Source organism: Pezoporus occidentalis, unplaced genomic scaffold, assembly GCF_034315485.1.
Source record: "Pezoporus occidentalis ecotype Australia unplaced genomic scaffold, CSIRO_AGI_Poc_V1 ctg51, whole genome shotgun sequence".
NCBI classification, from domain to species: domain Eukaryota; kingdom Metazoa; phylum Chordata; class Aves; order Psittaciformes; family Psittacidae; genus Pezoporus; species Pezoporus occidentalis.
This window is the reverse complement of record NW_026915847.1, coordinates 2,954,535-2,981,575: the sequence shown is the minus strand read 5'-3', so window position 1 is coordinate 2,981,575 and position 27,041 is coordinate 2,954,535. Positions and strand designations below refer to the sequence as shown.

General features: G+C 38.5%; 1 protein-coding gene and 1 long non-coding RNA gene across 5 annotated transcripts in view; one reads left to right on the top strand and one right to left on the bottom strand.

The window, feature by feature from the left end:
* MGAT4D (MGAT4 family member D) overlaps positions 1–21,114 on the top strand; it is a 44,084-nt gene extending 22,970 nt beyond the window's left edge. For 3 of the 4 annotated variants that reach the window (XM_062637235.1, XM_062637236.1, XM_062637233.1), the window contains 12 exons: positions 1,822–1,955; positions 4,108–4,154; positions 5,633–5,746; positions 6,963–7,038; positions 10,805–10,916; positions 11,856–11,986; positions 13,869–13,976; positions 14,687–14,880; positions 16,932–17,010; positions 17,130–17,208; positions 19,318–19,430; positions 20,900–21,114. In XM_062637235.1, coding sequence (XP_062493219.1) covers positions 1,822–1,955; positions 4,108–4,154; positions 5,633–5,746; positions 6,963–7,038; positions 10,805–10,916; positions 11,856–11,986; positions 13,869–13,976; positions 14,687–14,880; positions 16,932–17,010; positions 17,130–17,208; positions 19,318–19,430; positions 20,900–21,028 — 1,316 coding nt within the window. In that variant the 3' untranslated portion in view covers positions 21,029–21,114. Of the gene's footprint in view, positions 1–1,821; positions 1,956–4,107; positions 4,155–5,632; positions 5,747–6,962; positions 7,039–10,804; positions 10,917–11,855; positions 11,987–13,868; positions 13,977–14,686; positions 14,881–16,931; positions 17,011–17,129; positions 17,209–19,317; positions 19,431–19,974 lie in introns of all 4 variants that reach the window. The other variant, XM_062637234.1, reaches the window with a different exon arrangement.
* LOC134173359 (uncharacterized) lies at positions 211–17,046 on the bottom strand. Its single transcript, XR_009968219.1, has 4 exons — positions 16,920–17,046; positions 15,726–15,820; positions 1,780–1,845; positions 211–759 (listed from the first exon to the last, which is right to left on the bottom strand). It is a non-coding gene; the product is annotated as an uncharacterized LOC134173359 (long non-coding RNA).
* Positions 21,115–27,041: the final 5,927 nt, after the last annotated feature.

The following is a 27,041-nucleotide window of genomic DNA, read 5'->3' as shown; positions in this document are numbered from 1 at the left end:
ATATTATATATTAAGTTCTAACAATGAAGCATACTCAAAGTTTGGAGTGGGTTTTCCCCTGAAATTTATAATGCTGCCAAAATGAATGGATTTTAATGGGGATGGCAAAAGGACTTCTACCACACCCCTCCCAATTTCAAGTTTCTACCCTGAAGTATTCTGATAAATCTTTTTAAATATCAACAAAAAATAGTCATAATTGAGAAAAAATACTGGTTTTATTCATATATTCATATGGCTGAGATGCATTAGCTGACATTTTTTCCTCTAAAATGAACATGAATGAGGAAGCCAAGGAGAATTCATTATGTACTCGGTTTGCTAAAGTTAGAAGCAAATGGAAAGGTGATGAGATTCTTTAAAAGATATTAATAAATCTTCAGTGTAACTTTTTCATCCACATGCAAAATCAGCTAATACCTGCACAAATCATAATGAATTCTGTTGAAATCTAATACAAAATATACAGTTACATCTTCTCCTAACTCTCATGTGATAGTTAAAAAGAACTTTCATAAGCAATAATAAGGAACTCATCAACCATTTTGCGGGGGTTTATGTTTTGTTGAAATTATGACCCTCCTCTAGGGTGATTTTATATAAAGAAACATTGGCAGCATTTTTGGCTTAACTGAAAAACCAACTTGGCCATGCCCATGACAATGGATAACTTTCTGCAGCCTTCTCAATTGTAGGTGCACCTGTAGCAATGTGATCTAGTGCTGGAGTTCTCACTGGAGTGCCCATAGATCTGTCAGTCTGAAAAAGACCAGAGGTTGTCAGCAAAATGATTTGCAAAAGACCCTCAGAAAACCAAATACATTCACAAACAAGGGGGACGGGAAGGAAGGAGGAAGGAAGAAAAGTAATAAGTAATGAAAGAATGCTCCATGTTTAGTTTCTATTTATTCATACATTAAAATCACAACAGCAAGACCTCTGTTTACAGATTGATCTTAAGTGTGTAAAACCAAACAAACCCCCAGTAGTTTAGCAGGTTATGTGTTGGGAATGAATGCTGGAGTGCTGGCATTTTGAGCTATCACTGGCACAGATGATGAACTGCAGCTACTCCTTCAAAATCTGCTGCTTCCTTCCCAGACCCACGAGGTTTTGTGAATAGCAGTCATCTGTAAGGAGTAAGAATTCCACAGGTTTACTGAGCTGGATTAGGTCCCTGGTTTAGGCAATGACCATACCAATGGAAAAAGCGAGAACCTGTTTACAATCTAACGATGTAATTCAGCATAGGTTTGCCTCTAGTGGAGTCTCTGCCAGAGGTAATCTTAGTTCATTCTTCTTGATAACGTCTAAGCTCCTTTTTTATTATTATTTTGTCAAAGCCATTGAGTCACATCAATTAGACTGCTCAGAAAGATTTTTTGAGTTGGATTTCTTTCTGAGATATACGGCACTCACCTCCTGTGAACACTTGCTCATTAGAGCAGGGTTGGTTTAACTCTTACAACTCAGATCTCCAGCTCCATACCAAGAGCTAGCACTTTTGCAGTACCCACTTTCAATAGAAGATACCTGTGTGTTTGCCAGAGGTAGTAGTATCTCCTAATATCTCCAAGTTCTCAAATGTTGAGTCTACACAGTGTAGACCTGGTGCTTCTAACACAGACACAGGTGACTCTAACCTAAACTTAGCTGGAGGTATCTCTCCTTCCAGGTAGCAAAGCAAATGCTGTGACAGTGCTATAGGAATATTAACTGTCACTAAGTCTGTTGGTCACATCAAATAAAAATTAAAATGTAGTTCCAGTTTCCCTTTACCTGACTTAAGGTTATGTGGCTTGTGGACTTCTTTCTTTGCAGTCTCACTGGTGATGGGTATCCCTACTGTGAAAAGGGAAAAACAACATTATCTGATAAGTACACTGCATTCCCTACTGTACGAACTTTCTGAAGAGGAAAAGAATGACTGCGTGATAATCGTCTTCATAGCAGAGGTAAGTTTGTGTGGAAAGGTGCAGTATGCTGACAGAAAGACAATATAGATATTTATGTCTTAGTGTAATAGTGTAGGACACTGCAAAATACTGCTAGCTAGGTCTTTGGGAAGGATTTCTTTAAGTTTGGAGGAGATACTGAGCAGTTAGTGCTTCAGTGTTCATATCTGGAAAAAACCTTGTAACTCAGATGATCAAAGGGTAAAAAGTCATATGACATTTACACAGCTGTTGCAGTCAGGTTTTCAAATAAATATGAACTCATTATTTATCTCTCAAAGTATTCTGCTTCAAGAATGAAATGTAAATCCTCCACAGAAAAGTTCTGTAGAACTGGAAAAAAAGTAAACTTATTCAGCCTAACAAAAGTTCAGATTATTTATCTGCTGTTTTGATATTGTCTTATCTTGCAAAGTACCTTGACATGCTGGAGCCTTGCCTTTTGCCTGTGTATTGACATGGGTTGTGACAAAGAAAACTGTTCAAAGACTTAAATGGTTCAACACTGGGGAAAGTACACAGTGGTCAAGATAGAATATTAGGGGTAAAGGATTTTTTTTTTTTTTTAACTCATTCCAAAATGTCTTGACTGCATTGGAAAAAAAGCTACAGAAGGGAGTTAGCTATTGATAGCTACTTGCAGGTAAAAAGACTGCAGTTATTCAGACTTGATATTTATTGCTCATATTTCTTTGTCCTTCCATAAACAACATTAAATTTCATACACGTATTCATTAACAGTTAAAGTTTGCTTTTTTAGTTCAGTCATCACATAGAGCAGCTCTTGCAGCTGTAATACTGTCAAACAGAAGATAGTTCACTTTATTAAGTTAGGTCTTGACTTCCATTTTTCAGTTTGGGTCACAACAATAAATAGGCCTAATTTTACTGGCTGTAGTTCCTCTTCAGCATAATTTTCAGGAGCTGAACTTATTTTACAGCTTCTATTTCCCAATTAAGAGCCCTTGCAATGACGAGGTTTGCCTAGCTGCCGTTTAGATAAACCCATTACTGGGCTTCAGAGAGTTCTTTAAGGGTTAACTTCTGAATAGTTCATTCTGAATGTTGATAGTCCTAACCTGGCACTGTAGTTTTGGTTGTAGTAATAGTCCATTTCAGCCAATTTAGGATTAAACTCCTGTTTTAAGAATCAGTCTCTTCCCTTTCTCCCTTTCCCAAAGTCACATTCCTGCAGCTTCCATTTCTCAGCCATGCAGTAAATTAGAGCAGGTTGATAATGAGAGGTGATAAGAACATTTTATTATGAGAGTATGGCAGGTGTGTTCGCTGATCATGAAACTAGACCTTCCTTTTTCCCATAAAGTTACAGAAGATCAAGTTAAATGTTTACATTATGAGTTAAGGCAGAGTAACTTATTGACTGAAAGTGAATTGAAAAGCTGTTGGTATTTTTCTTATCGCAGTTCTTTACTTACCACTTCACATCATTTTTAATTATTACAAATTCAAAGTATAGCTGCTAATGATTATTTGTGTGTATTAAAAATAAAAGGTCCTGACTGCTAAGACAGGTGTTGTATCACTTTGGAAATCGCACCCATAAAACTTAGCACTCTTTAGTATAATTAAGAGATGTGTTTTGCACACTAAAAATGTTACTTTTATGAAACAGCAGCAATGAATAAGTACGTCCTCAAAATTCCCAGACCAAGAGCTTTAAGTCTGTTATATTAGGAAGAAACTCTAAATAAAACTTTTAAGTATTGCTAGTTTAGAAAATTTTGCTTAGGTGACTTTTCTCAGCAGCCTCAGGCCTCTCTTGTGATTTTTGGATGAGTAACCTGAAACAGCACTTTTTACTGACAGTTATATGATCATGCTTAACTTAAAGCTGTAGAACAGAATTTTATGCAGAAAATGCTTGTCCTGCTGCAGAAACAGTGAAAAGACAAAATGCAGAAACCATAGCTGGAGATAGTTCTGTTTACTTTTCAACTACATTGAAAGCTCAGTTGGCTCGAAAACCCCATCCTGTCCTTTAGTAGAAATGCTGCTATAACCTATTGCTTTTCTTTGGAATTAAAAGAATTAGAGGATAAAAATGAAGTGTTTACATATAAATATTCCCTACAAAATATTGCTTAGTACAAAAATGGGTGACTTGAAATGAACCCCCACTTCTTTTCTTTAGGTGAATGCAGAGTATGTTAACAGTGTTGCAGAAAGTGTTAAAACCAGGTAAGTCCTATAGAGTATATAGACTACAACAGCCAGCAAACACATTTTGAACTTATATGTAAAGAATTAGAGCATTTCAACAATAAACTTCAACTCTACCATCCTGAAATGAAGCTGCTAAGAAATGAGGCAAAGGTGCACTCTTATTACGTGTATTGTAACACACTGAAATTCAGAACAGAAGCATGTGTCAGTTTATTTTCCTGTTATTATTTCATAAATACACGTTAACTAAGCAGACCAGGTCTCAGCTTAAGCCTCTGATAAATATTTACTCGAACCTAAGTCTTTTCACCACAAAATTAATGATGCAATTCAAGGCACCTGAGGCTACATGTATTAGGTCCCCATGGAGTTCACAGCCCTGCAGTGTATTCTGATGTCTGTTATGTTTCCTAGGTGTCTTTGTTTCCTCATTTGCCTCTTTTTCATGGAGGCAATGGACTTTGGACAGCAGTGGGGTAATATTTGTAATGTCAAATACTATTATATAATGGGTAACATGAGATGGGTATTCTTTGCCATGCCAAATTAATATAAGATCTGTCAAACAAAGGCCTGGTTCCCAATGCAGTTTTGCTTGCTTTTATCATTCTTTCCTAGAGGTGTACATAGCATCACATGCATGTTAAAAAACCTTAGAGCAGCTTGAGAGGAACAACTACTGAATTAAAATGTTTGAGGAAAAAATACACTTATAGGTAGATTTATTTTGTCTAACAAAAGCTGCTTTCAGAGAAAAGCTATAGTGTAGGTAACAGTCACAAAACAGATAAGGCCCTGAAGTGCAGCTGACTGAAAGAAGCTTATTTCTCATCAATCATAGGGAATGGGGAACTCTGTTCTGAAAACTCCTTATTTCAGTGATCCTGTACCTATTAAAAACTGAAGTGTTTTGTTTTGAATTTTTTTTGTATATTTTGGAGAAAGGGAGAGATTTGGCTTCCAGGTTTGGCTACTAAAATTGATTACACATTTTTTTTAAACAACTTTTTAAATGGAAAACTTAATCTTTGGAGCAGAGACTAGATCCAGATTCCCCATACCAAAGCCCCACTCCAGGACAGTATCATTTTAGCTAGAATATGGCATTAGAGTTAGAGCAAGTGTAAGGAAGCTAGGCACTCTTGTGCAAGGGGAAACAGTTGTGTGTAGTTCTAGATAGTGGATTTGGTTGTGAATTACTGCTGTGTTTTGGCAACCATATCAGGATTATGAGTACCTGTAAATGCAGGAGGGGCAGGATTTCTGAAACAGCCTTCTCTTCAGTGTTTTCTGAGACTTCAGTGTGTTACTGTCCTGTCTGTTCTGATGGTTGACAAAGACCTCTTCTTGGTTTCCTAATCTACGTGACTTCATTTCTTTGCTAGAGTTGTGAATTCCATTTATGGAGGAGCAGGCCTAACCCTCGGGAGCTTCTGTGATTGCCTTCAAAAATCTTTTTGAGGAATGGGGTCTCACTAAGCTTCTCTTCACAGCTTCCCCAGAGAAATCCAGTCTGGAGTCCTAGAGGTTATTTCTCCTCCTGCTTCTTATTATCCAGATCTTTCCAACCTGAAGCAAATGTTCGGAGATCCAGAGGACAGAGTAAGGTGAGATAGCTCTATAAAAGCTAAGACTATAAAATGGAAAATTTGGCAAATGTCAACATTGAGCTGATAATGTTTTTGTATTTCACAGCAAATGGACCTCAAGTGTACTTTAAAAAAAAGTTATTACACATGGGGAACTTGAGAAAAGCTATGCTGCACATCAGTTTCAGGGTGAGAGCCAAGGCTTCTCCTTTGGGTCTTGACTCTAGGTACTTTAGGTAACCAGATGGGTAATGCCAAGAGGTGATAAGATAGATTATCTGGTCATAAAGATAAAAATAGGGATATCTTTCATATGACAGAAAGGGAGAGGTTCTGTGACCACACAACAGAAACCCCACAGGGCCCCTTACCTGACTAATAACAACTACTGTGAGTTTAATGACCTAACTTCTGGTAATCATGGACTTTTTATACTACTGTAAATATTATATCCTAGCTAGTGAGTTCATTCACTCATGGCTCCCAGATTCACTGAGACAGATTATAACCTAACAAAGTTGATTTATTGGAGGACAGTAATTTTCATTCGTTTAACAATAACTACCCCAACAATGCAGTGGAGGAGCTGCAGTACTGGAGTTCAGGTTGGAGGAGATCAGCGAGTACATGTATGCATACGTATTTTGTAGTATATCTTGTAGAGCATAAACATGTTTACATACTTACACTTAAGTTTCAGTTATTAGATTTGAATACACTTTTATGTTACTTAAGTAATAATAAATTGCTCTGGAGTCTTTTAGTATTGATTATCAAACATCAGCTTCATCCTCAGGTAAAATGAAAGACTGTACTTTGTAGGGAAAAATGTGTATTTATGTTTAAACCTGGAAAGTTTATCAACCTGCTTCTTTGTTGTTCATCAGTAAAAAGCACTCCATTTTTGATCTTTAAATAATCATTGTGTGTTGATCTCTGCTGTTCATAATATATTGAGTAGAATCTTTAAGTCATTTGGCATGAATATACTTGTTAGACATTTTGTTTCAGGTTACATTGGTACAAATAACATTTTTTTGCTTAGTTTATGATAACTTATGGGAATTATTTACAAATGTTTAAACTGATTATAGAGGAATGTATATTCACTTAGTATTCAGTTGGAATACTCAACCTTGCAATTTTACTGTAGAGCATTAGAAATGCTTTTATTATAGGAATAATTCTTGCAACTCCCTCAAAAACCTTATCAGAATTTGCTGCTTTTATTTAGGTGGAGAACCAAACAGAATTTGGATTACAGCTTTTTAATGCTATATGCCCAACCAAAGGGAAGATTTTATTTACAGGTATGTTTATATTATCATTATATAGCTGCCATACATCTGTATGGATTATTAGCTTTGGCAATTTTGTTTCAAATGCCTCAATAAAAACAGGAATCTATTATAATTTTCTGTGTATTTTGCCTGTGCTCTTTACAAGCACACACATATTTCTGTGCTTATAATAATCTTGCATCCAGGTACTATTTGATTAAAACCACCCTGTAGCTTCCTGTAATTTGTGAGGTTGAATAACAAGATTACTGAAGCATGAAACCCTTATTTGAATAGGTTAAGAAAGTTGGAGTTTAACGTGTTTTCACTTAGTGCAGCAAGACAGAATAGTGGTGGTAGGTCCAGGTTACAGCCCAGATCACAATGAACCCAAAAAACTTTACAAGTAGGGAAATATACCAGTACAGTGATACTGGAGAAAAGGTTAAACTGCAAGTGCAGATCCTAAATTCTTCAGAAGATTTAGAGAGTTAGACTTTAAGATCTCCATGCATCCAGGCTTAGGTTTACCCATCATTCTAGGTTTGTGCTGATTTGCGCTCCATAAAGATGATAATCACAGCTAAAGACTCCAAAATTTATGACTGTTCAATAGCAGAGCAGATCCATAAAAGTTCATATAGCTTGTGAATGTCAACAGTTTTTTTAAAAAAGCTCAGAACAGTATTTTGCGTAGTTCTTAAGTTTTCCTGGTTCTCCTCCTAGCAGGCCTCAGGCTCTGTATCACATAAACACATCACAAGATTCCCAGAATCAGAAGAGAAAACCACAAGAGCAGGCATCTTATACAATTCTCATCAGCATTTAACACAAATGCTACTCAGGGGTGTATGTTCCATTCTCAGATTTGGCATAGGCAGTCAGAAGACAGGTGGACAGAGAAAAATGGTGTCTATTGAGCAGTTAAGGTTTGCTGGAAAATTAAGTTTTTTCCTGTGACTTTCTTACATTTTTAAGAATTCTACCTAAGTTTACCAAGTGCAGTAGAGCATTAAGGCATGGAAAATGTTACATAGGCTGCCAGCCACTTAATGTCCCTTTCTATTATAAAGTTTTCCAAGCATTCATGTTTGCATGGAAATAATTTACTTATGTATTTGTATTTTTGAAGAAATTTGAGAATACATTTTCTTATCTGAGACATTATAGAAGAACTGAACTGTGTTATCTGGAGCAAAGACTGGATTGTGATGATCTGGTGGTATTTTTGGCTGCATTCAGAGTTTTCTTAAAATCTGTGCTTTCCTCATACCACTGCCTAGTATATCCACTTCTTTGTGTGTTCAGTCTGCAGCTGGTTTTGTAGCACAGATACTGGTCTGCCCCAAAAATACTCTGTATAGTACAGATGAAAAGAAGGAACACGTGCTGCCATAAAGTTAGCTATGATCTTCCTCCATCTGGAAGCCTTGTATTAATGGAAAGCAAATGACTTAAAAATCCTCTTCCTCAGCCTGGTATGAAGATTTACTTCAATAATTTTAGGGAAAACTTGAACTACCTTAGGCTTTATTTACTATTTGGTCATGAATAGTATCATTTAGTGACTGCTGTTAACTTGTGAATTTTGAAAGAAGATAAGCATACGTAATTAGTCTTGATGTCTACAGATTAGTCGATGTCATGAGTCAGACAAGATCTTTGCTGAATAAGCACATAAATACTGCTGAATCAGGATTTAAGCTTTGTGAAGTCTATTGAAGCTAACAGGGTTACACTGTGGATGAACCTTACCTACTGATCAAACATAATCTTTGAAAAAAGACAATAAATCCCACCAGTCATCTCATCTCTTCTATTGAACCATATCTTCTACTTTGCCTGTCTTCTATGTAAGCTGAAGCCAGAAAAATTCAAATTAGTATTTGGGTACTACATACTAAACATTTGGGATAACTACACATAGTATAATTTAATGAAAAAGAACTTACACTGAAATCGCTAAGCAATAGCAAATGCTCTTCAAGAAGATGTGCTTTAGTTGGACACAAATTACAGGGCTCAGTACAGGGTTAAACTTTTTATGGCCTGTGCTACATAGTATATCAATGTACGTTCTCCAATATTCACTTTTAACTGTCACCTTCAGAAAAGACTATTTCAGACTTCTCAATATGCAAACTATTTTCAGCTCATAATGATATTCACACCCATTTTGCATCAGAGTCTCTATATTTTTCATCTTTACTATTATATGCTTTCTTCTAGTGTTTCTTCATATGGTGGTCTCACTAGGTTTTTGAAATACTCCTCTCTCTGCCTTCTGGCCTTTTTTGGGTGGCCCTGAATTTCTTTTTAAGGATTCTCTGAAACTCTCTGATTCCTTGCCCCTCTCCTTTTACATATAGCTAATTATTAATGGATAATCCTCTTAACTCATTTGATTTTATGCAAGATTTCTTGTAAATTGATGTTATGGTTTTTGTTGTTGTTGTTCTCTTCTGCATAGCTATCACCTCAGCTCAATCCCCAGATTTCAGAATCTGTTAAGAAGCATGCATCTCGATCTGTTCTGTCTCCATCTGTCTCTTTTTTGTTACCTTGCCATCAGCAAAAGCTGACTGTGTCAGAACAGATCTCTTAATCTTGTTTTCAAAATTCATTCTACTTCTTCCTGGGCTCACCATTGACAACACATTTCTGCCCCACCATACCTACTCTTGTAGTAATGGCCAAATTCAGCTAAAAGCTCTGGGCCTTCTCAAACTCTTGCTGCTGACTCTGTGCTGAGTCATTTGGGGACACAAAACCAGCAGGAAATCATGCTGTTTGTTTTGTGGTTTTTTTTCCTCATAGCATTCATTTTCTACCTGTTTAGCTTTCTGAAGCAGATTCCAGTGTCACCAAGCAAACACCAGAGCCAAGGAAGTACAGCAGTTGGATCAACACTGCACCCAAACAACGTTTTCCTGAAGGTTTAGCCTCCTCTTCCTGTGTTTTTCACACCCATACCAAATTCAAGCCCTGAATTCTTGCTTCTTAATTATCTCTGGAATTCATTTCTTTCGTGTCAGTACCTCTAAACTCCTTGTTTGGATTCATTATCCTCGGCTTTAGTAATACGAACAGCTTCTGGTTTTTCAGATCCCACATTCTTCTCTGAAAGCCATACAACAATGCAGCCAAGGCATTTCCCATTTCCTTGATGGGTGTCTGTCTCCTTTTGCAAGTATCCTGTAGCTGGCTCTACTGCTGTATTCAGTCTCAGCCTTTACACTGTCCTTCAGTGGGATTCACGGCACATTCCTTCTTTCATCACTTGTATTCCCTGAAACAACTTGCTTTCTACTGCCGCCTCAGTAATCATCCACGATTCTTCTCGGTCACCTTTTAGGTACGACAAAATCTGCCCAGGCTACTCGGGAAAACATTTAACCATCTGCTTTACCCACCTTTCTTTTTAAACAATTTGCTCCTGCTGCTTATCAGTGCTATATGACTTGAGTACAAAGTGTCTACTTTCTTCTTCCTTAACTTCTTTTTGCTTCATTTTTTTTTATTGAGTGAGATCTCTTTAAGGTAGGGAGTCCTCCTTTCTCAAAAAGGGAGAAGCACTCATGGTGTTATGGTTCCTCCTGTAAAGAAGTATTTAATGTATGATACTGAAACAGAGATACAAGTAGAAGCTAAATAGCAATCCACTGTAGTTTGGCCCAGCTTCAGTGTACACTATACAGCAGTCAAATGCAATGTGGTTGTCACTTACATGTGACTGACAACAATAAAACCACCACTTGCCTCCTCTTTTTTTGTTGCTCTTTTTTTTTTTCCCCAGTTGGAAGATGACATTATAGCCAAACCTGACTATATTCAAAGTATAAGAAACTTTGCTGCTAAACAGTCCCAAGATTGGATGATTCTTGAGTTCTCCCAGCTAGGATTTATTGGTAAGTATTACGGTCTCAGCAGGGTCAACTGGATTTGGAGATGTGTGGGTTGTGTGTTTTTGAGTAGGCCTCCCTCAGAATTACATTCAAAGCATTAAAGGACTCAGGAAAGCTCCCACCGAAAGTCTTTTACTTTTTATGTTCTTTAAAACTGTCTTTTTAATGCAGAGTCTCCTCAACATAGGATCTAGTAGTTGGATTCCCATAACAAGCAAATTGTTCCACCTCAAGGCACTATGTGCCCCTATAGCTTGTAGTCTTCTGTTCAGGACAGGAATTTGAACAATCTATTAAAACAATCTGCTTCCTTTCCTTTGTGAATCAGAACATGTATCCCATATTGTAGGGGAGGATTTTACTATTTTTAGTAGTAAGTTTCTTTTTAAATTTTTTTCTTTGGTTCTAATACAATTTAGTTGTAGATAATAATTAGAACCTTGTAAGGTAACACCTTATAAGCGTTAGGTCAAATAAAGAAATGTAACAAAATCTGCTTACACAAATAGCAAGAGAACTAAATGAACAGGGGTAGTATTTTAAAAACAACACTTTTTATATCAAGGTCTTAATTTAAAGATACTCAGTATGGTATTGCCAGTCAAATTGCATGTCTAGCAGCTTGAGGAGTTCTTTGGACTTTATTTCATTTGATACACTGGTACAGGTGACTGGCAGATTTGTGTTTGGAACTAGGTTATACTACATACTTCATTAGTCCACTGGTTGACTATGTGAGAATATCTCCAGGCACGGGATGGATATCTTTTCAAAATCCCAACAAGCTGGAGGATAAGCAACTCTCCAGAGCTGGAGTCTGTGAAATTTTCACTAACTATCAGGGTTACATTCATGTGTTTAAGGCTGGAGTAAACATAAAGCTGGTGATTTTTGCACAGCAATAAAAATGTCTGAATATGCAACTTCTTGTCTTACTTTCAGGAAAATTGTTTAAATCAGAAGACTTGCCACTCATAGTGCAGTTTTTTCTCATGTTCTATAAAGATAAGCCCATAGACTGGCTTATAGATCACCTGCTCTGGGTTAAAGTGTGCAATCCAGAAAAGGATGCAGTAAGTATGTCTATGAATTTGTGATCATAACTAATACTTAAACACATTAATGATGAAATAGCTTATTTATAAAAAGCGAAATAGAAATCCCTCAAACATGACTTTGGAATTTACAGGGAAAAATTTGCTGCAGATCTGCATAGAGTTGCATGATATTTGAGCCCACTAGGGCATATGGCAAGGCCTAACTCACAGCAATTCACATTTCCACATCAATGCTGTTTTGCCTTCTTCAGCTGCCTGCAGCTGGTTATGCAGACGACCCTGCACCACTAAAGAACATTTTGAATATGTAAACCTATGTGAACTGTCACTTCTCATAATCTTCTGCTGGCCCCCAAAATGAAAGTCAGTAAAGCAGCATACCTTTTACAGTCATAGTAGTTCTGAATTTTTTCTACCAGTTCCTTTCTTTCAGGAAGCAGAACTTGCTTTAGATCTTTTACGCCCTGGGAAAATTTGACTGTTTGGCTGAAAAAAAAATTGTAGGGAAATGTAGGTCAAATGAACTAAATGATACTTTTCACTGAAAATTAAACAGTTGTGTGGAATTGCAAATGGTGCCATTTCTAGTACTAAGGGTGAGCCCAATGAAATGTTAAGTATTTCTTTATGCCCTTTTGCATTCTTTCTCTCACCAGTCTTTGGTGCTAGTCACTACTTATACCTTTCTTCTATAAGAGACTGTACCACAGAGGACAGACCAGTTTCTGGTCCTTCTTGATTTTTAAGGCTGAAGAACTTTATTTGATTAGCGTAGCCAGTCCCCACTCCAGGTGTTTGCACATATTATTTTTGTGTTGATAAAGGAGGAAGAAGAGATAGATAGGAGCTGTGCAAAGCAGAAGACTGAGGGGAGTGGAACAAACAAGCTTCACATTTTACTGCATAGCAGAGGAGACTCTTGGGGATAGCATAAGGTCTCTGGTTTTACACTTAGTAATGCCACTGAAGAGTCTCCATTCCCACTTCATACAGATAGGAGTAAGCTTTGAAATCCTACTCCATGTGTTAGGGTGGCTCATATGAGTTAGAGTGAGCCTCAAGTACCTTTAATTTAGGTTCTTGTATGCCTGTGCTAACAGAAAAAGATATGATTAAGTTAACATCACCCATTCAAGATCCAACATGTGCCAACTTCTGTCTGCTAGATGAAACATTTTACTTTTATTTTTTAAATGACTCTACTAGCTTCAAAGACCTGATTCATACCTAAAATGAAGCTCTGTTCCTGAAAGTCAGGCAGCCAGCTCATGGGAGTCTCCTCTGGCCAAGCCAAATCAGAGTGGTATCAGCAAGTTTCTAGCGAGTTTCACTTCTGCAATTGCAATTTCAATTGCTGTGGGTAGCAAAAACCTACTGAGACAAGTCAAGTCTAATGCTACCCTTGGGTGGGAATGACCAGTGGCATGACCTAATGGGACTAATCATGACAATATGGAAAATGGTTGCTGGAAGAAGGACAGGGATCCCAGGGGCTGCTCAGAATTCTGTTAGACAGGCTGAATCAGTGGACATTCCTAGAGGCACCAAGAAGGAAAATTGACAGAAATCCACATGCTTTCCCCTTTTCAAGCAACTAAGAATGTCACTAAGTGATCACACGCTATGCCTCAGAGGTGAGTTAGCAGGGCACTTGTTTGTGGCTATTATGTGCCATCCTGTGGTGATGCGTGTCTGGCACATGTTCTCTTGCCTGGGCTGAGTGTTAGCATATCAAGATTCAGCTACATTTGCTCATGTAAAAATGAAATTCTCCACAGTAAGCTATTTTGTAACATTACATGTAATGTAGTGAAGTACGTAATGAAATTGCTGTATGTAACTCCGTTTGTCTCTCCTTTATTTGAATACAACTTAGCTCCCTTTTACTTTCTTTCAGACACACTGTGAAAAGGAAAAGGCAAAGTTACGTATCCGTGCTAAACCATCTCTCTTTCAGCATGTGGGAATTTATTCATCACTGGCTGGGAAGATACAGAATTTGAAGGTAAGGATAAGAAATTAATACCATATTTCTAAATGATATGCTTGTGTTCTGACTTGGTTCTCAAATCAGTTTCAAGTATTGCATCTTGGGCGCTAGATGCATTTCTCTATCCAAGAACTCTGGTTTACAAATCGGGGGGAGAATATCGATCTGGTGTCTAAACTGCAGGTGGGGCCTACTGCTTCTGCACAAATGTCTTTGAATCTCTAATGTGAATACTTGTACCCATCATAGTTGCATTTCATGGCACCCTCTGCACAGTACAAGGTTTCATACAAATGCAGCTGGCTGTGATGGTTTGTTTTGGATGAATAGTCCACAGTCCCAATGCGAGGGACTAGTAAGAAGGACAAGGGCCATTTCAATTGCTGTATTGGATCAGAGTAGAGGTTCATGTAGTCTTTATCAGAGACCAATATCGGGTGTTTTGGCAGAAGGCACAGTATACAACTATGAAATAGCCTACTATGGAGAATTTCATTATTAAATCTAGACAACTAAGAAATAATCAGAGCAACTCTGTCTACAAACTGCAACTCTGAGTCTCTACATTTCAGTGACTACACTGAAATGAATATTTCTATTAGAAATAGATAGTGTGGTTTTTGACACTGAGGCAACTATTTTCTGGAATAGCTTCCTAAAATTCAAAATATTGGAACACTTTTTTTCATTATGTGAGTGATATTCAATTTCTTTATATCCAACAGGATAAAGATTTTGGCAAAAATGTGCTACATAAAGCACATAATAATCCACCTGCAAAACTGAGTACAAGCCTAAAAACATACGGGCAGTATACCTTGGAGAAAGTTTATAAAGGACAAGACTGTTTTTGGGCTTCAGCTCCAGTGGCAGGGGACTACATCAGCTTCACCTTTTTAAATCCATTGAAAGTTGAAAAGTAAGTATTACATGATATGGAATATCTAGTCATGAAATGATTGAGCCTATTCAAAACCACCAGTGCTCAACTGTTTGCTTAAACCGTAGCCTTGTTACTGACAAGAAATCTATGATTTGATATTTATGTGCTCCCCTTCTTGAATTCCAGAGTACATTTCTTGCTTGGTAATTACAGAACTTTTTTTTTTTGTATCTTTTATTTCTTCAGTTGAATGTTTTACATTCTCATGATAATTCTCAAAAGAATTTGGTTTTAATGAGCGTCATCAAAGGAGTCAGTGAAAGGTTTATTTCTGTATTTGTCAACAGAAAGGCTGTTTGCTTGATGTCAAGTCAAAGGCCAAGCCCTAGGCCAGATACCAGTGTAGGTGAAAGCGAAGAGAAAATATTCACTATTGTGGGGAAATAATGAAGAGTGAATTAACAAAGGTGGGATTCAGTTGAAGATTCAGAGATTTGAATGTAGGTGTTTACAGTAGAGATACCTATGTAAGGTAGATGTGTAAGCTCCTACTATACATAACAGATAAAGATCTTGATAAAGTCAGTGGAAGCTAGACAGCTATTCACCTTATTTGCTGTTTGGTCACCTGAGTCAGTTACTGAGTCTCCTTGTCTTTACTGAGTGTATCCCCATTGCCTGTAATGAAGCTTGAAAACTTGGGTCACAGCCAGATTTCTAACTTTACATGTTCGGACCTACAGCTGAGTCCCACCTTGAATGTTTTTTTCATACTAAGAGATGAAACTGCCTTCTCTGTTTTTCCATCATTCAACTTGGGTGTCTTTTAAAGGAAGATACCTATAGCTTAAGATAGAGAGGTGTTTTTCAGAAAGCCTTACTCTATGAACAGTAGAAACTGAGGTTGGCACCAAAAGGAGCCATCCTGCCTGGTTCAGCAAAGTTTCTTCTCTCTTTGTCAGACTGGAGAACAGACCTGCATTAAAAAATTAATCATCTAGCAAGAAATATGGTTCCAGGAAAGGGACACAAATTACCCCAATTACCATATTTTTGTAATGATATTCAGCGAGAAAACCTCCTTCGCTGTTGTTACACTTCCTCCCAAAACTGGTCACAAAACTAGGCCACTTCCATTTCTGCAAAGATTGTAGATTTCCCTTTTATTTTAAAAAGTTGTAAGAAAGCAAGTCTGTATCTCTGTCTAGTAAGATGCACTAAATGACAGTTTTTATAATAAACACTGATGTTCTGTGATCAACACTGGTAATTAACTGCTTTATGCTTTGGAAAACTTGGTAGCCTGTATTTTGCATTTTCCTGTTACTGGGAAGTTGTACTGGATGAAGCTAACTTACATACTGTATTGCCATCACACTGCTAACCAGTAAAAATGTATGGTTAATCCTATAATATTTGGTGTATTTCTTAGGTTTTGGTTGTTTGATAGTAGAGGAGGTAGGTTGATGTTTTAAATTTCCTTAGCTCTTTTTGGATCTAAAAACCTAAGAACTCTAATGCCAAAACATAAAACCAAATAGAGTTTTTGTTGTTTTTTTTTTTAAATCTCATAGGTGGTTTTGCTTGGATTCTTGCTTTGACAGCGCTGTTGCTCACTGGCTACAGAGATTATTTAGAAGCGCCTGATCAGTATTGATAAAAAGGGGGATTCTCTTGGCATGTAGCGTATGATCTTGTAAAACCAGGCATTTTTGCTGCCATTGCATTCCAGAAGCCCATCTCACCTCAGCCTTAGGATGGTAGGAACAGATGAGAGGGCAGATCTTCCTTAGCCATTGAAACCTGCAAAGTTAATTTATTTGGAACTTGAGCACTGAAAAGGGGAACAGTTGCATTTTGTGGTTCCAGAAAAAGATGTTTTTAATGCTTGTTCTGTTTAAAATGAAAAGTCTCTAGCATGTTTTGGTCACACATTGGGAAGTTTCAATGCCTATTTCTGTTCTCTGCAGCCCATGACATATAAAAGAAAAGGTATGTGAAACTTTGAATCCAAACTGGAAAGCATTCTTTACCTAGAACTTTTCTAAAGTATAAAATACTTAGAAATAACATACCTTTCCTATCAGGTACTTCTTCAGAAGTGGAAACATGGAGCACCCTGGTGATAAGCTGTTTAACACAACTGTGGAAGTGTTGCTAGCTGATGTAAGTCTCTCATTTCCAACTGTAATACAGAGTGCTTTTTCATTTTAGAATGATGTTCAGCATAAGATGTCATGCCCTAGAAAATACTTCTGGAGATCTTATTGTTTTGTTTTTCACAGGAAATGCTAAAAAAAGAACTGCTTGGCAATGGAAGTAAACATAACTACCCAGCAACCAAAGACGGATATTTACAGATAGGTAAATAGTTTGTCACTTCAAAACCTAGAATTTTGTTCTTACATATAAAGTGGTTTTGCATTTGAGAATTTCATTAACTCTGTATCAAATACAATATCCCAAGGTGAGCCAGGAAGGAAAGCAAACCCATTGCACTCCTGCATATTGTAGTATATGATGTTTAACCAGTGACTATACTATTTTAATAATGAAGAACCCTACTAGCAGTGGCGAAAGCTAAGACATTTAATTAGAAGAAAAACTAACTGTACTCTCTGCAAGGTCTTCATAGGATGTATTGGGTTGTATCTGTGGCAAGGTTTTTGGTAGTGGTGGGGCTACAGAAGTGGTTTCTGTGAGAAGCTGCTAGAAGCTTCCCTCATGTCCTCAGAGCCAATGCCAGCTGGCTCCAAGACCACTGGTCAATGCTGAGCCTATCAGCGACTATGGTAGTGACTCTGGGATAACAGAGCTAAGAAGAGGGGAAAGTTGCTGTGCAGCAGCAACTGTAGCTGGAGAGAGGAGTTGAGAATCTGTGAGAGAAACAGCCCTGCAGACACCAAGGTCAGTGAAAGAGGGAAGGAGGTGCTCTAGACTCCAGAGCAGAGATAACTCTGCAGCCCGTGGTGCAGACTGTGGTGAGGCAGGCTGTGCCCCTGCAGTACATGGAGGTCCATGGCGGAGCAGATACCCACCTGCAGCCTGGGGAGGACCCCATGCTGGAACCAGGGGGATGCCTGAAAAGAGGCTGTGCCCCCATGCGAAGCCCGTGCTGGAGCGGTTCATGAAGAACTGCAGCACAAGAGAAGGACCCACATAGGAAAAGTTCATGGAGAACTGTCACCCATGGGTGGGATCACATGGTGCAGCAGGGAAAGAGTGTGAGGAGCCCACCCTGTGGGGAAGGAGGTAGAGAACTAGGAATAAAGTTAAACCCGGGAAGAAGAAAGGGGTGAGGGGAAGGTGTTTTTAAGATTTGGTTTTATTTCTCATTACCCTACCCCAATTTGATTGGTAATAATTTAAATTAATGTTTTTTTTCCCCAAGTCAAGTCTGTTTTCCCCGTGATGGTACTTAGTGAATGATCTCTCCCTGTCCTTAACTCATGAGCCTTTTGTGATACTCTCCCTCCCCTGTCCTGCTGAGGGAGGGAAGTGATAGAGCAACTTCGGTGGGCACCTGGTGTCCAGCCAGGGTCAACCCACCACACAGGATAACTGACTCTGGTTTGGATTTTGCCGCATTAGCTGAAAACAAGGATTTCTTATGATTATGAGGGCATTAACCCATGATCCAAACTGAAATGAAGTATGATACAGTGCACCTTCCTCCTCAGAGTGGTGTGTGACTTCTCCTAAATGAACTGCAGACTCCACGTGCCTGCCAAGGCCTGGTTTCTATTTTACCTAAACTAAAATGCCACTATGTGAACAAAAACGGACTATTGGGAGATCTGCTTTGCTTGCCACTTTCTTTTGTCTGTCTACCGCATAATTACTCTTTTGTCTCAGTGAACCACTTTCACCTCAGCAGCACTTCTGCTTTGCTTTGATTTGCACCTCTCTCCCACCTCCCTTTGGCGTTTTGCTCTAATTAAGAGAGCCAAACCAAAATGCTGTCAACTCACAGTTGCATATGCAAGCGGATAGGAAATTAATATTGTACATGGGATGCGTGTTTTTCATTTGCCTGCAGCAACAAGCTTAGTTAAAAAGCATTGAACTAGTGAAAAAATGTATCAGAATTGGTCCATGATTCCTAATACACCTTTTTAAAACCAGTTAGATTTCTCAGAAAAGTTCTTTTAGGTTATTTAACATGACCACGTGTGCCATATGTATACGGTCAGCACTAATTTATTTAAATGTATTTTTTAAAATTTTTAGCTGTAGGTTGTTTATTTTCTTGCATTTTTTCTAGCTCCTAGTTGCTGTAACTGAAGGAATGAATCCTTCTTCTTGTATATAGCTTTAGCATTCACTTGTTACTGTTCCATCTTTTCCAAAATATTTTTTTTCCCTAATGTTGTATCCCTGGAGTTAATTTTTTAATTTGTAATGTAGAGCTTTTGCGTAAGTATATTTTGTGCTAATAGATGTTTGTATAGTCTTGGTTTATTTTTTATTTAGGGGCTTTTGAAAATGGAATTGCAGAAGGCAGTATCAATCAGTCGATGGGAAAAATACAGGCTATTCGTCTGTCAGTCAATTCTGATTCTCCTGTGTGGGCAATACTTAGTGAGGTAAGCATGTTAACAAAAGCATTTTAATTAAAGCTTTATTAGGTAAGTGTCAGTTCTTCCTACCGTACAGTACTGATAATCATTAATTTGTATTTAATTTCAAATGGGATTTTATGTGGAAAAACACAAGTAGAGAATTATATTTGTTATTCAGGGAAGAGGTTAAATTTACTTCATAGAAAGTGATGGAAATGCTCAACTGGGACGATTCTCTAGTTTTGAAGTGCTGTAAATACAGCCACTAGAATCTGGGTCATGATAAACCAACCAAAGGAGACAGGGAGGCTTGTCTAGATTTTTTCAGTCACTATTTTGGATATTAATTATAATATGCAAACATTTTCAGATTAATGTGATTTTTTGATTCTTCAAGTATTCTCCCAAGTGCCTGAATTTGTGTGAACCCTAAGTAGAAAATACTTAGCAGAAGTCACTGAAGAAATTACTACAGCCTTAAAGCCATATTTGGAAGGAAGGAAAAGCTACTGTCATAGGCAATGCTTCTGCAGGCTTTAGAAAATAAGACATTTTGGTTTTTTTCCAGGTATTCATCAAGACATCTGAAAACTGAAAAGAAGAATATTTGTTTTGTTGCTTGTTACAGATTGCTTGAAAACAGCAACAAAAAATTGGCTGGGTAAAAAAGCAAATACAAACCCATTTAATTCTTAATACTGTGTATTAGGAAAGAGTTAACTATTGAATCTTTATATAAGGAATACTGGAAGCTATGAAGAACCTGTTTACTTTAGTAATTTCTATAAAATGTTCTTGAGTAAGGTGTCATAGATAAAAATCTCAACTTGGCAACATTCAATGTAGATTATTATACACAATAAGGCAATACAAGCTGTCTCAGGGACTAAAGCATATAAGTATGGTAAGTTTCACTGGAACTAAAATATGGACATTTTTGAAAAATATTAAGGACACAGTTTTCAACACCCCTAAAAACTGGTCAATTTTGGGGAGAAAATAAAACTGAAGGAAAAGTTGTCGATATTTATTGCAAGCATTTTGAGCAGTCCACAGAGATAGGAACAACTTAACAATATGAAAATGGATCTCAGCCTTAATAGAAGAAGTGTGTTTCAGCCTTAATGTAGCCTAAGTTATATTTGTTTTTTTTTAATGGAAAGTGCCTACAATATACTATTTAAATAACTTGAAATTTAAATGGGCATTTTTTTGAGGATTGTAAAACTTGTCAGTGAATTGTGCATTGAGTTAACTACAGGAAAAAATAAGGATATTATGTGTAACTGTATTTTTTGCAGAAAGAAAATCTATTTAAGTAAAATTTGATATTTAGTATACACTGCAATTTGATAATTAGTATATACTGATACTTAAATCCTGGTCACAAAGCTAAACTCAGTATAGATTTGAAAATAAACGTTAAGCCACAGTTCTGTCATTTGAAATGTTTTTGGGAAATGATAATTCACCTTGGATATCTACCTGTGCAGAACTCCTGCATCACTTACTTGGCATGTGAAGCACAACTGCGCCCTCATTCTCCTGCTCATGCATTGCATCCTGACAGCAGTGTGAGAAACAAACTGCACCGTGCATTTTTGTGTGTGGATTTGTATTAAATACATTAAATTAATGAAGAATTGTATTCTTAATGCAAGAGTATTTTTATTTAGAATATGATTAAATTAATTTTATTACATTAAAACAGTTCAGAAGGGTGTTTTTTTTTAAAGACCTCCTCTAATATTTTGATAATTTACAGTATTGTTTATATACTGTGGTGCTATATATACGTGATTGTGGAGATATATATATGTACATAAGCGTGCGTGTATGTCTTAGAGCAAATACCACAGCCCTTACTAGGTTAAGAGTTTAATGCAGTGTCCTGGGTTCAGCAGTAGCAGTCATTTTTCTCCTTCTTAGTAGCTGGTGCAGTGCTGTGGTTTTGACTTTCAGCCTGGGAACATCACTGATAACACAGATGTTTTTAGTTGCTGCTTAGTAATGTTGTCTGACCAAGGACTTTCTGAGCCTCATGCTCTGCCAGGGAGGAGGGGAAGCCAGGAGGAAGCAGAGACAGGACACCTGACCCAAACTAGCCAAAGAGGTATTCCATACCACAGCACGTCATGCCCAGTATATAAACTGGGGGCAGTTACCTGGAAGGGCTAGATCACTGCTCGGGGCGGGCTGGGTATCGGTCAGTGGGTGGTGAGCTGTTGTATTCTCTTCCCTTGTTATGTCCCTTATTATTATTATTGGTGATAGCAGCAATGGTCTGTGTTATACCTGAGTTACTGGGCTTTTCTTATTTCAACCCGTGAGAGTTACATTCTTTCAATTCTCCTCCCCATACCTCCAGGAGTCGGGGGAGGAAGGCGGGGGGAGCAAATGAGTTGCATGGCTGACTGGGCTTAAACCACGATATGCAGGTTAAGAATTAATGCAGTAATTCAGAGTGTTTAGCAATACACAGAGGGACACCTTTATCCATCAGCACTTACATTAAAAAGAAGGGTTGACTGAAACTGAGACCAGTGGATCATTAAAAAGCAGCAGCTAAAACTGCAGCTAGGGAAACAAGGGAAATAAAGAACCTCTGCACCGAACTATGTGGCACAAGAAGGGCAGAGCCACCTCAGATCATCTTGCTCTCTGTGCATACAGGAGCCTGATATATTTAGTCATAAAAATTTGTACTAGAAAATAAAACACTATTTGTATTACATTAAAGGAAGTTAAAATTGAGTTCTCTCAAGTAATTCTTTCTCTGAACCTGAAGTGCTTTAGCATCTTTGGAGAGAACAACCTGAAGAGGGCCCTCTACCCAAAATGGCAAAGCAAGAGATAACCTACAGAACACAAGTATTTGCCTGCAGAGCCTTAGAAACTTGTATAGTTGTGAATATGACTAAAGTGTGGGTCTTCTCCTGATGCCTCAGTTCAGTTCTTAGCATATCGTAGCTTTTAGTTCTTTCACTGAAATCACATCATGTCATGGGGATTATCTTCATCTTCAGGATCTTGTCAGGTGCTTCAGAATGGCAAGTTCTTGTAGACTCTGTAACTTTATAATCTGAATTGCCCTCTTATAAGGCCTGTTTCACCTGCCAGCAAAAGAAGTAGGAACCAAAGTAGAAGCAGCATTTCATGTAGAACATTTTACTAATTAAGTGTGTTATCTAGTAATAACTTAAAATCTTCTTTTCCCATTGCTTTTACTGCAACCAAGTCACAAGCAGGGAGCAGTGTCTGCATTCAGGCTGCCTTGTACTCACCTGTCACAGCAAAGTGTCACTGTAATGAGGTGATTCACAGAACTCGCTAAGAACTTGCCAACAAAATTTAAGTTGACAAGCAGGTAATCTTTGTTGCAGCGCTGGGGGACACAGGGGATAGCTCCTCCTAACGTATCTCCCAGTGCTGCAATAAAGAATACCTGCTTGTCAACTTAAACTTTGTTGGCGAGTTCTTAGCAAGTTCTACAAATCAATTTGGCGACCCCGATGAGACTCTCTCTGCTCAGCTGCAGGACCTGCTGAGGACGGAGCTCCCTAGGGCCCTTGGGAATTTTTCCCAGAGGGACCTCTCGACACATTCAGATCACTGTGAGAGCAGACAAGGACCATCTCTAAGAAGGTGTTCTTTTGTAAGTATTATTTTGTTTTGGTTATTCTGTAAGTTGTTCTGTAAGTCGCAGGAGGTGTCCTGCGCAGGATTTTTATTGGTGAGACGGAGAGGTCTCGTTTGGATTTTGATGGGTTAACCTTTCTTTGGAGCTTTCTGTAAAGCGAGACATAAGAGTTCTCATAGGAAGGCATTTACATGGCTGCTAGTGCCTGACTGGTATACATTTGGAACTCTGTGACTTACTGGTATTTGACCTAGTTTTGCGCGTTATCAAGGTAATGATTTTGGTTTTGACGATATGATTTTTTAATGCTGTACTGTATGTTGTGATTGTGTCATTAATAGTTGTCTAATTGGATTTTGTTTGTGTTTCAAGTATTGTAGCTGTGTGGAGTGTGCTTGTGGGATCCCTTGTGTGTTTGTGTTGAGCGCAGGGCGCGTAGCTGCACCAAGAGATGCTGTTCTGTATGTATTTTTTCATTAGGGTTGTGTTCAAGTTTTCGTGTAATATACAATTGCTATGTTTTATAAGAAAGACCCTCATTTTGGAGTACCAGTGGCTATCTCTTCTGACCAAGGCTCACATTTCAGTGCAAGAAATCAGCAGAAAATTGGAAACTGATTGGCAATTACATGTTCCATATAGACCTGAACAGGTAGAAAAAATGAATCATCTAATCAAACAAATCAGTAAAATCTTTCAAGAGACAAATTTGTACTGGTATCAGGCGATACCATTGGCCTTACTAAGAATGAGAACAAAGCCTTGGTCAAAGGAAGGAATTAGCCCATCTGAGATTCTATATGGGAGACCATATCAATCCCAGTTTAAAGGGGAAGATATTCAGGAAGCAGGAGAAGGCTATCTCTGACAGTTTTTGATAAACTTAGGAAAACAAATGGAAGAGATAAATAAAAGAGTACTGGGAACCAGGGCAAGAGGTTTGGATTACCCTATCCATCCTTTTAAATCAGGAGAGTGGGTTTATATTAAAATTTTTTCAGGTGACCAGGAAATGTGAATTGCAGCGCATCTTAGAGGGCTCGAAGGCAGGTGCGCAGCAGACACTGAGCATAGGTAATGAATGAAGGGTGCCAAACCGGCACAGGCTGGGAGCCTTAGAAATGGCCTGAACAGCAGTAGCTGGGAACCAGGAGCTGTCCCAAGAGCAGTGTGCATCCACTGGATGGGGTTTTCGGACTTCCTTCCCGGCTGTTCAGTGAGGATTTTCATAGAATCACAGAATGGTTTGGGTTCAAAGGGACCTTTAAAGCTCATCCAGTTCCAGCCCCCTGCCATGCATGAGCAGAGACACCTTCCACTAGACCAGGTTGCTCCAAGCCCCTTCCAACCTGGCCTTAAACACTGCCAGGGGTGGGGCAGCCACAGCTTCTCTGGGCAACCTGTGCCAGCGCCTCACCGCCCTCATAGGGAAGAACTTCTTCCTTGTATCTAATCTAAATCTCTCCTCTGTCAGTTTCAAGCCATTCCCCCTTGTCCTTGTCCTTACAGACCCCTCTCCAGATTTCTTCCTGGCCCCTTTAGGCACTGGAAGCTGCTCTAAGGTCTCCCTGGAACCTTCTCTTCTCCAGGCTGAACAAGCCCAGCTCTCTCAGCCTGTCTCCACAGCAGAGGTGCTCCAGCCCTCTGATCATCTCTGTGGCCTCCTCTGGACTTGCCCCAACAGCAAGAGTGGAATTTCTTACATAATTTTTTGGATGTTAATGGCAACAACCACCACACACAAGAGAATTATGTGGGCTTCTTCCTAACACCCTCTGTTTGGCAAGGAACTGTTACGGATGATGTGTAGCTTCCATTCCACTCTGCAAGCAAGTTGCTACTGGGGCTTTTCCATTTAATAATGTTCTGCAGTGAACCTGCCCACACCTTCATGCACTGCAGCTATGGGCCCAGGGCTGATGCGCGGACTGACTCCACAACTCGTTCAAGTTGTAAAGTAGGTATGCTTTTTATTCGGCGCTGAGACGCACGGGGATAATTCCTCAAACTCAAGCGTGCCTCAGTGTTGTTTCCCTCTACATTTATTCTCTAAAGTTATATATATATTCATAAGGTTGCACAACACGCCTATACGTATTCATGTCCTATCCCCGCTTCGTATTATAATGAGCCAGAAGGTCCTCTGCGCCTGTGCAGTGGCCCCTCTGGTCATGGGCAGGGGTCTCAAGATGAAGTAAATGACTCTTCCTCCTGTGGGTAGGGGTCTTCAAGATGAAGTAAATGAGTCTTCCTCTTCTTGCACTTTTCACCTTTCAGTCTTCACATATGGCCTTAGGGTTTGGTCGGTATCCCAGCCATAAACCATCTGCTTCTCCCCCTTATCAGTAGATTCAGGCATCTGCTTTTCCTTATCAATAGCTGCTTATCAATAGAACCAAGTGTCTGCTTTTCCTTATCAATAGGACCAGGTGTCTTTGTTCTGCTTAGCAGGCATTTACAACAGACAATACTTTTGTTTAAGCTAGCGAATTCCTCTAACTCCCTTGTACAACCCCCCTGTACACCGGTCAACCCTCTGCATCAATCCCCCCTTTTTCTATAAAGTTAGTAAATTCTTTTACTATATTATTCATGACAGAGCTATCCATGTTCTTTCTATCGATTTCTGAAGATTTTTGATATACACTGTATTATACAAGGTACAGTCATTAAAATCAGTAGTCCTATAGCCAAGATTAAAAGGCCTTGTTTCAGTATGTCCCTGAACCATCCAGTAACTCCTAGGTTATTTAACCATTCATCCAATCCGCCTCCAACAATTCTAAGCTCTTGCATATTTTCCTCCGATTTTCGCAGCTTAGCATGAATTGATTCAGAATGGTCAGATAAGTTTATGCAGCACCTACTTTTGAAATCCCCACGACCATCCTATAACAATCTTTGTTACCTCCCGGGCTTGTGCGCTTCTAGTTGGAAAGGCTTCTGGTCAACCTGAAAAGGTGTCTGTTAGTATTAACAAATGTCTATACCCCCTTTTTCTGTCCTTTTGCAAATTCTTTTGCAACATATTTTCATCCAGAGTCTTTTTGAAATAGTTTCTTGTTTCTATTTGATATTTAAATTTCATTTCTTTTTCAATTTTCATTGTTTATCATAGATCGTTTACAATTCCAGGAAGAAAATTTTGTTATACCACAAGTAATCAATATTAAAACAATTAATAGTAATATTCCTGCAACCAGTTGCCTTAACCAGGAGAGATCAGGTAACCATGAAGTTAACTTTTTCCATATTTCCTCTATGGTTGCTGAGATATTTATGATTGCCTCACAAAACATCTCACAAAATGCAGTATTCTGTTCAGCAATAGGGTTAAACCCTCGCTTGACCAATACCATCCTTTCCCTTCAGGAATCAAGCTGTCACTGAACCACGATACCACCTATACAATTTGAATAGTGACTTACACCTGTGGTATTTAAATAAACATAGTCTCCTATTCTGGTTCCTGGTGTAGTACGTATTTAAATTTCATTTCTTATCTGTTTCAGGAAGGCCCTGATCTTCTCCTGATTCAGGCAACTGTGCACACACCCAACAGTCACTACAATTAACAGCTTTAGTAACATTCTGCATTAATTTCAGGTATAAGTATTAGTCCCAAGCTGGTATGTCAGTTATCACATAAATCCAAATTTTGACTGATATAATTTCATATGCGAGGGTCCTGAAGGTTCAATCCGCCATGTCTTCTCTGGTTCTGGTGCTTTCTTTATTCTTGCAAGCAGGTTGTTCCTTCATCTTCACTGCTGTAAAGGTGGTCAATATTGTCTGATACAGTCCGCTCCACTTCTCCTGTAGAGGATCTCCTGAAAAATTCTTAACATAAACCCAGTCTCTGGATCTAAAAGGGTGAGTCAGGTAATCCATGCCTCTCACTCTTGTCCTCAGTATTCTCTTATTTCTTCTAATTGTTTTCCCAGATTGACCAGAAATTTTAGGAGATAACCTTCTCCCACTTCCAGAAGACTTTC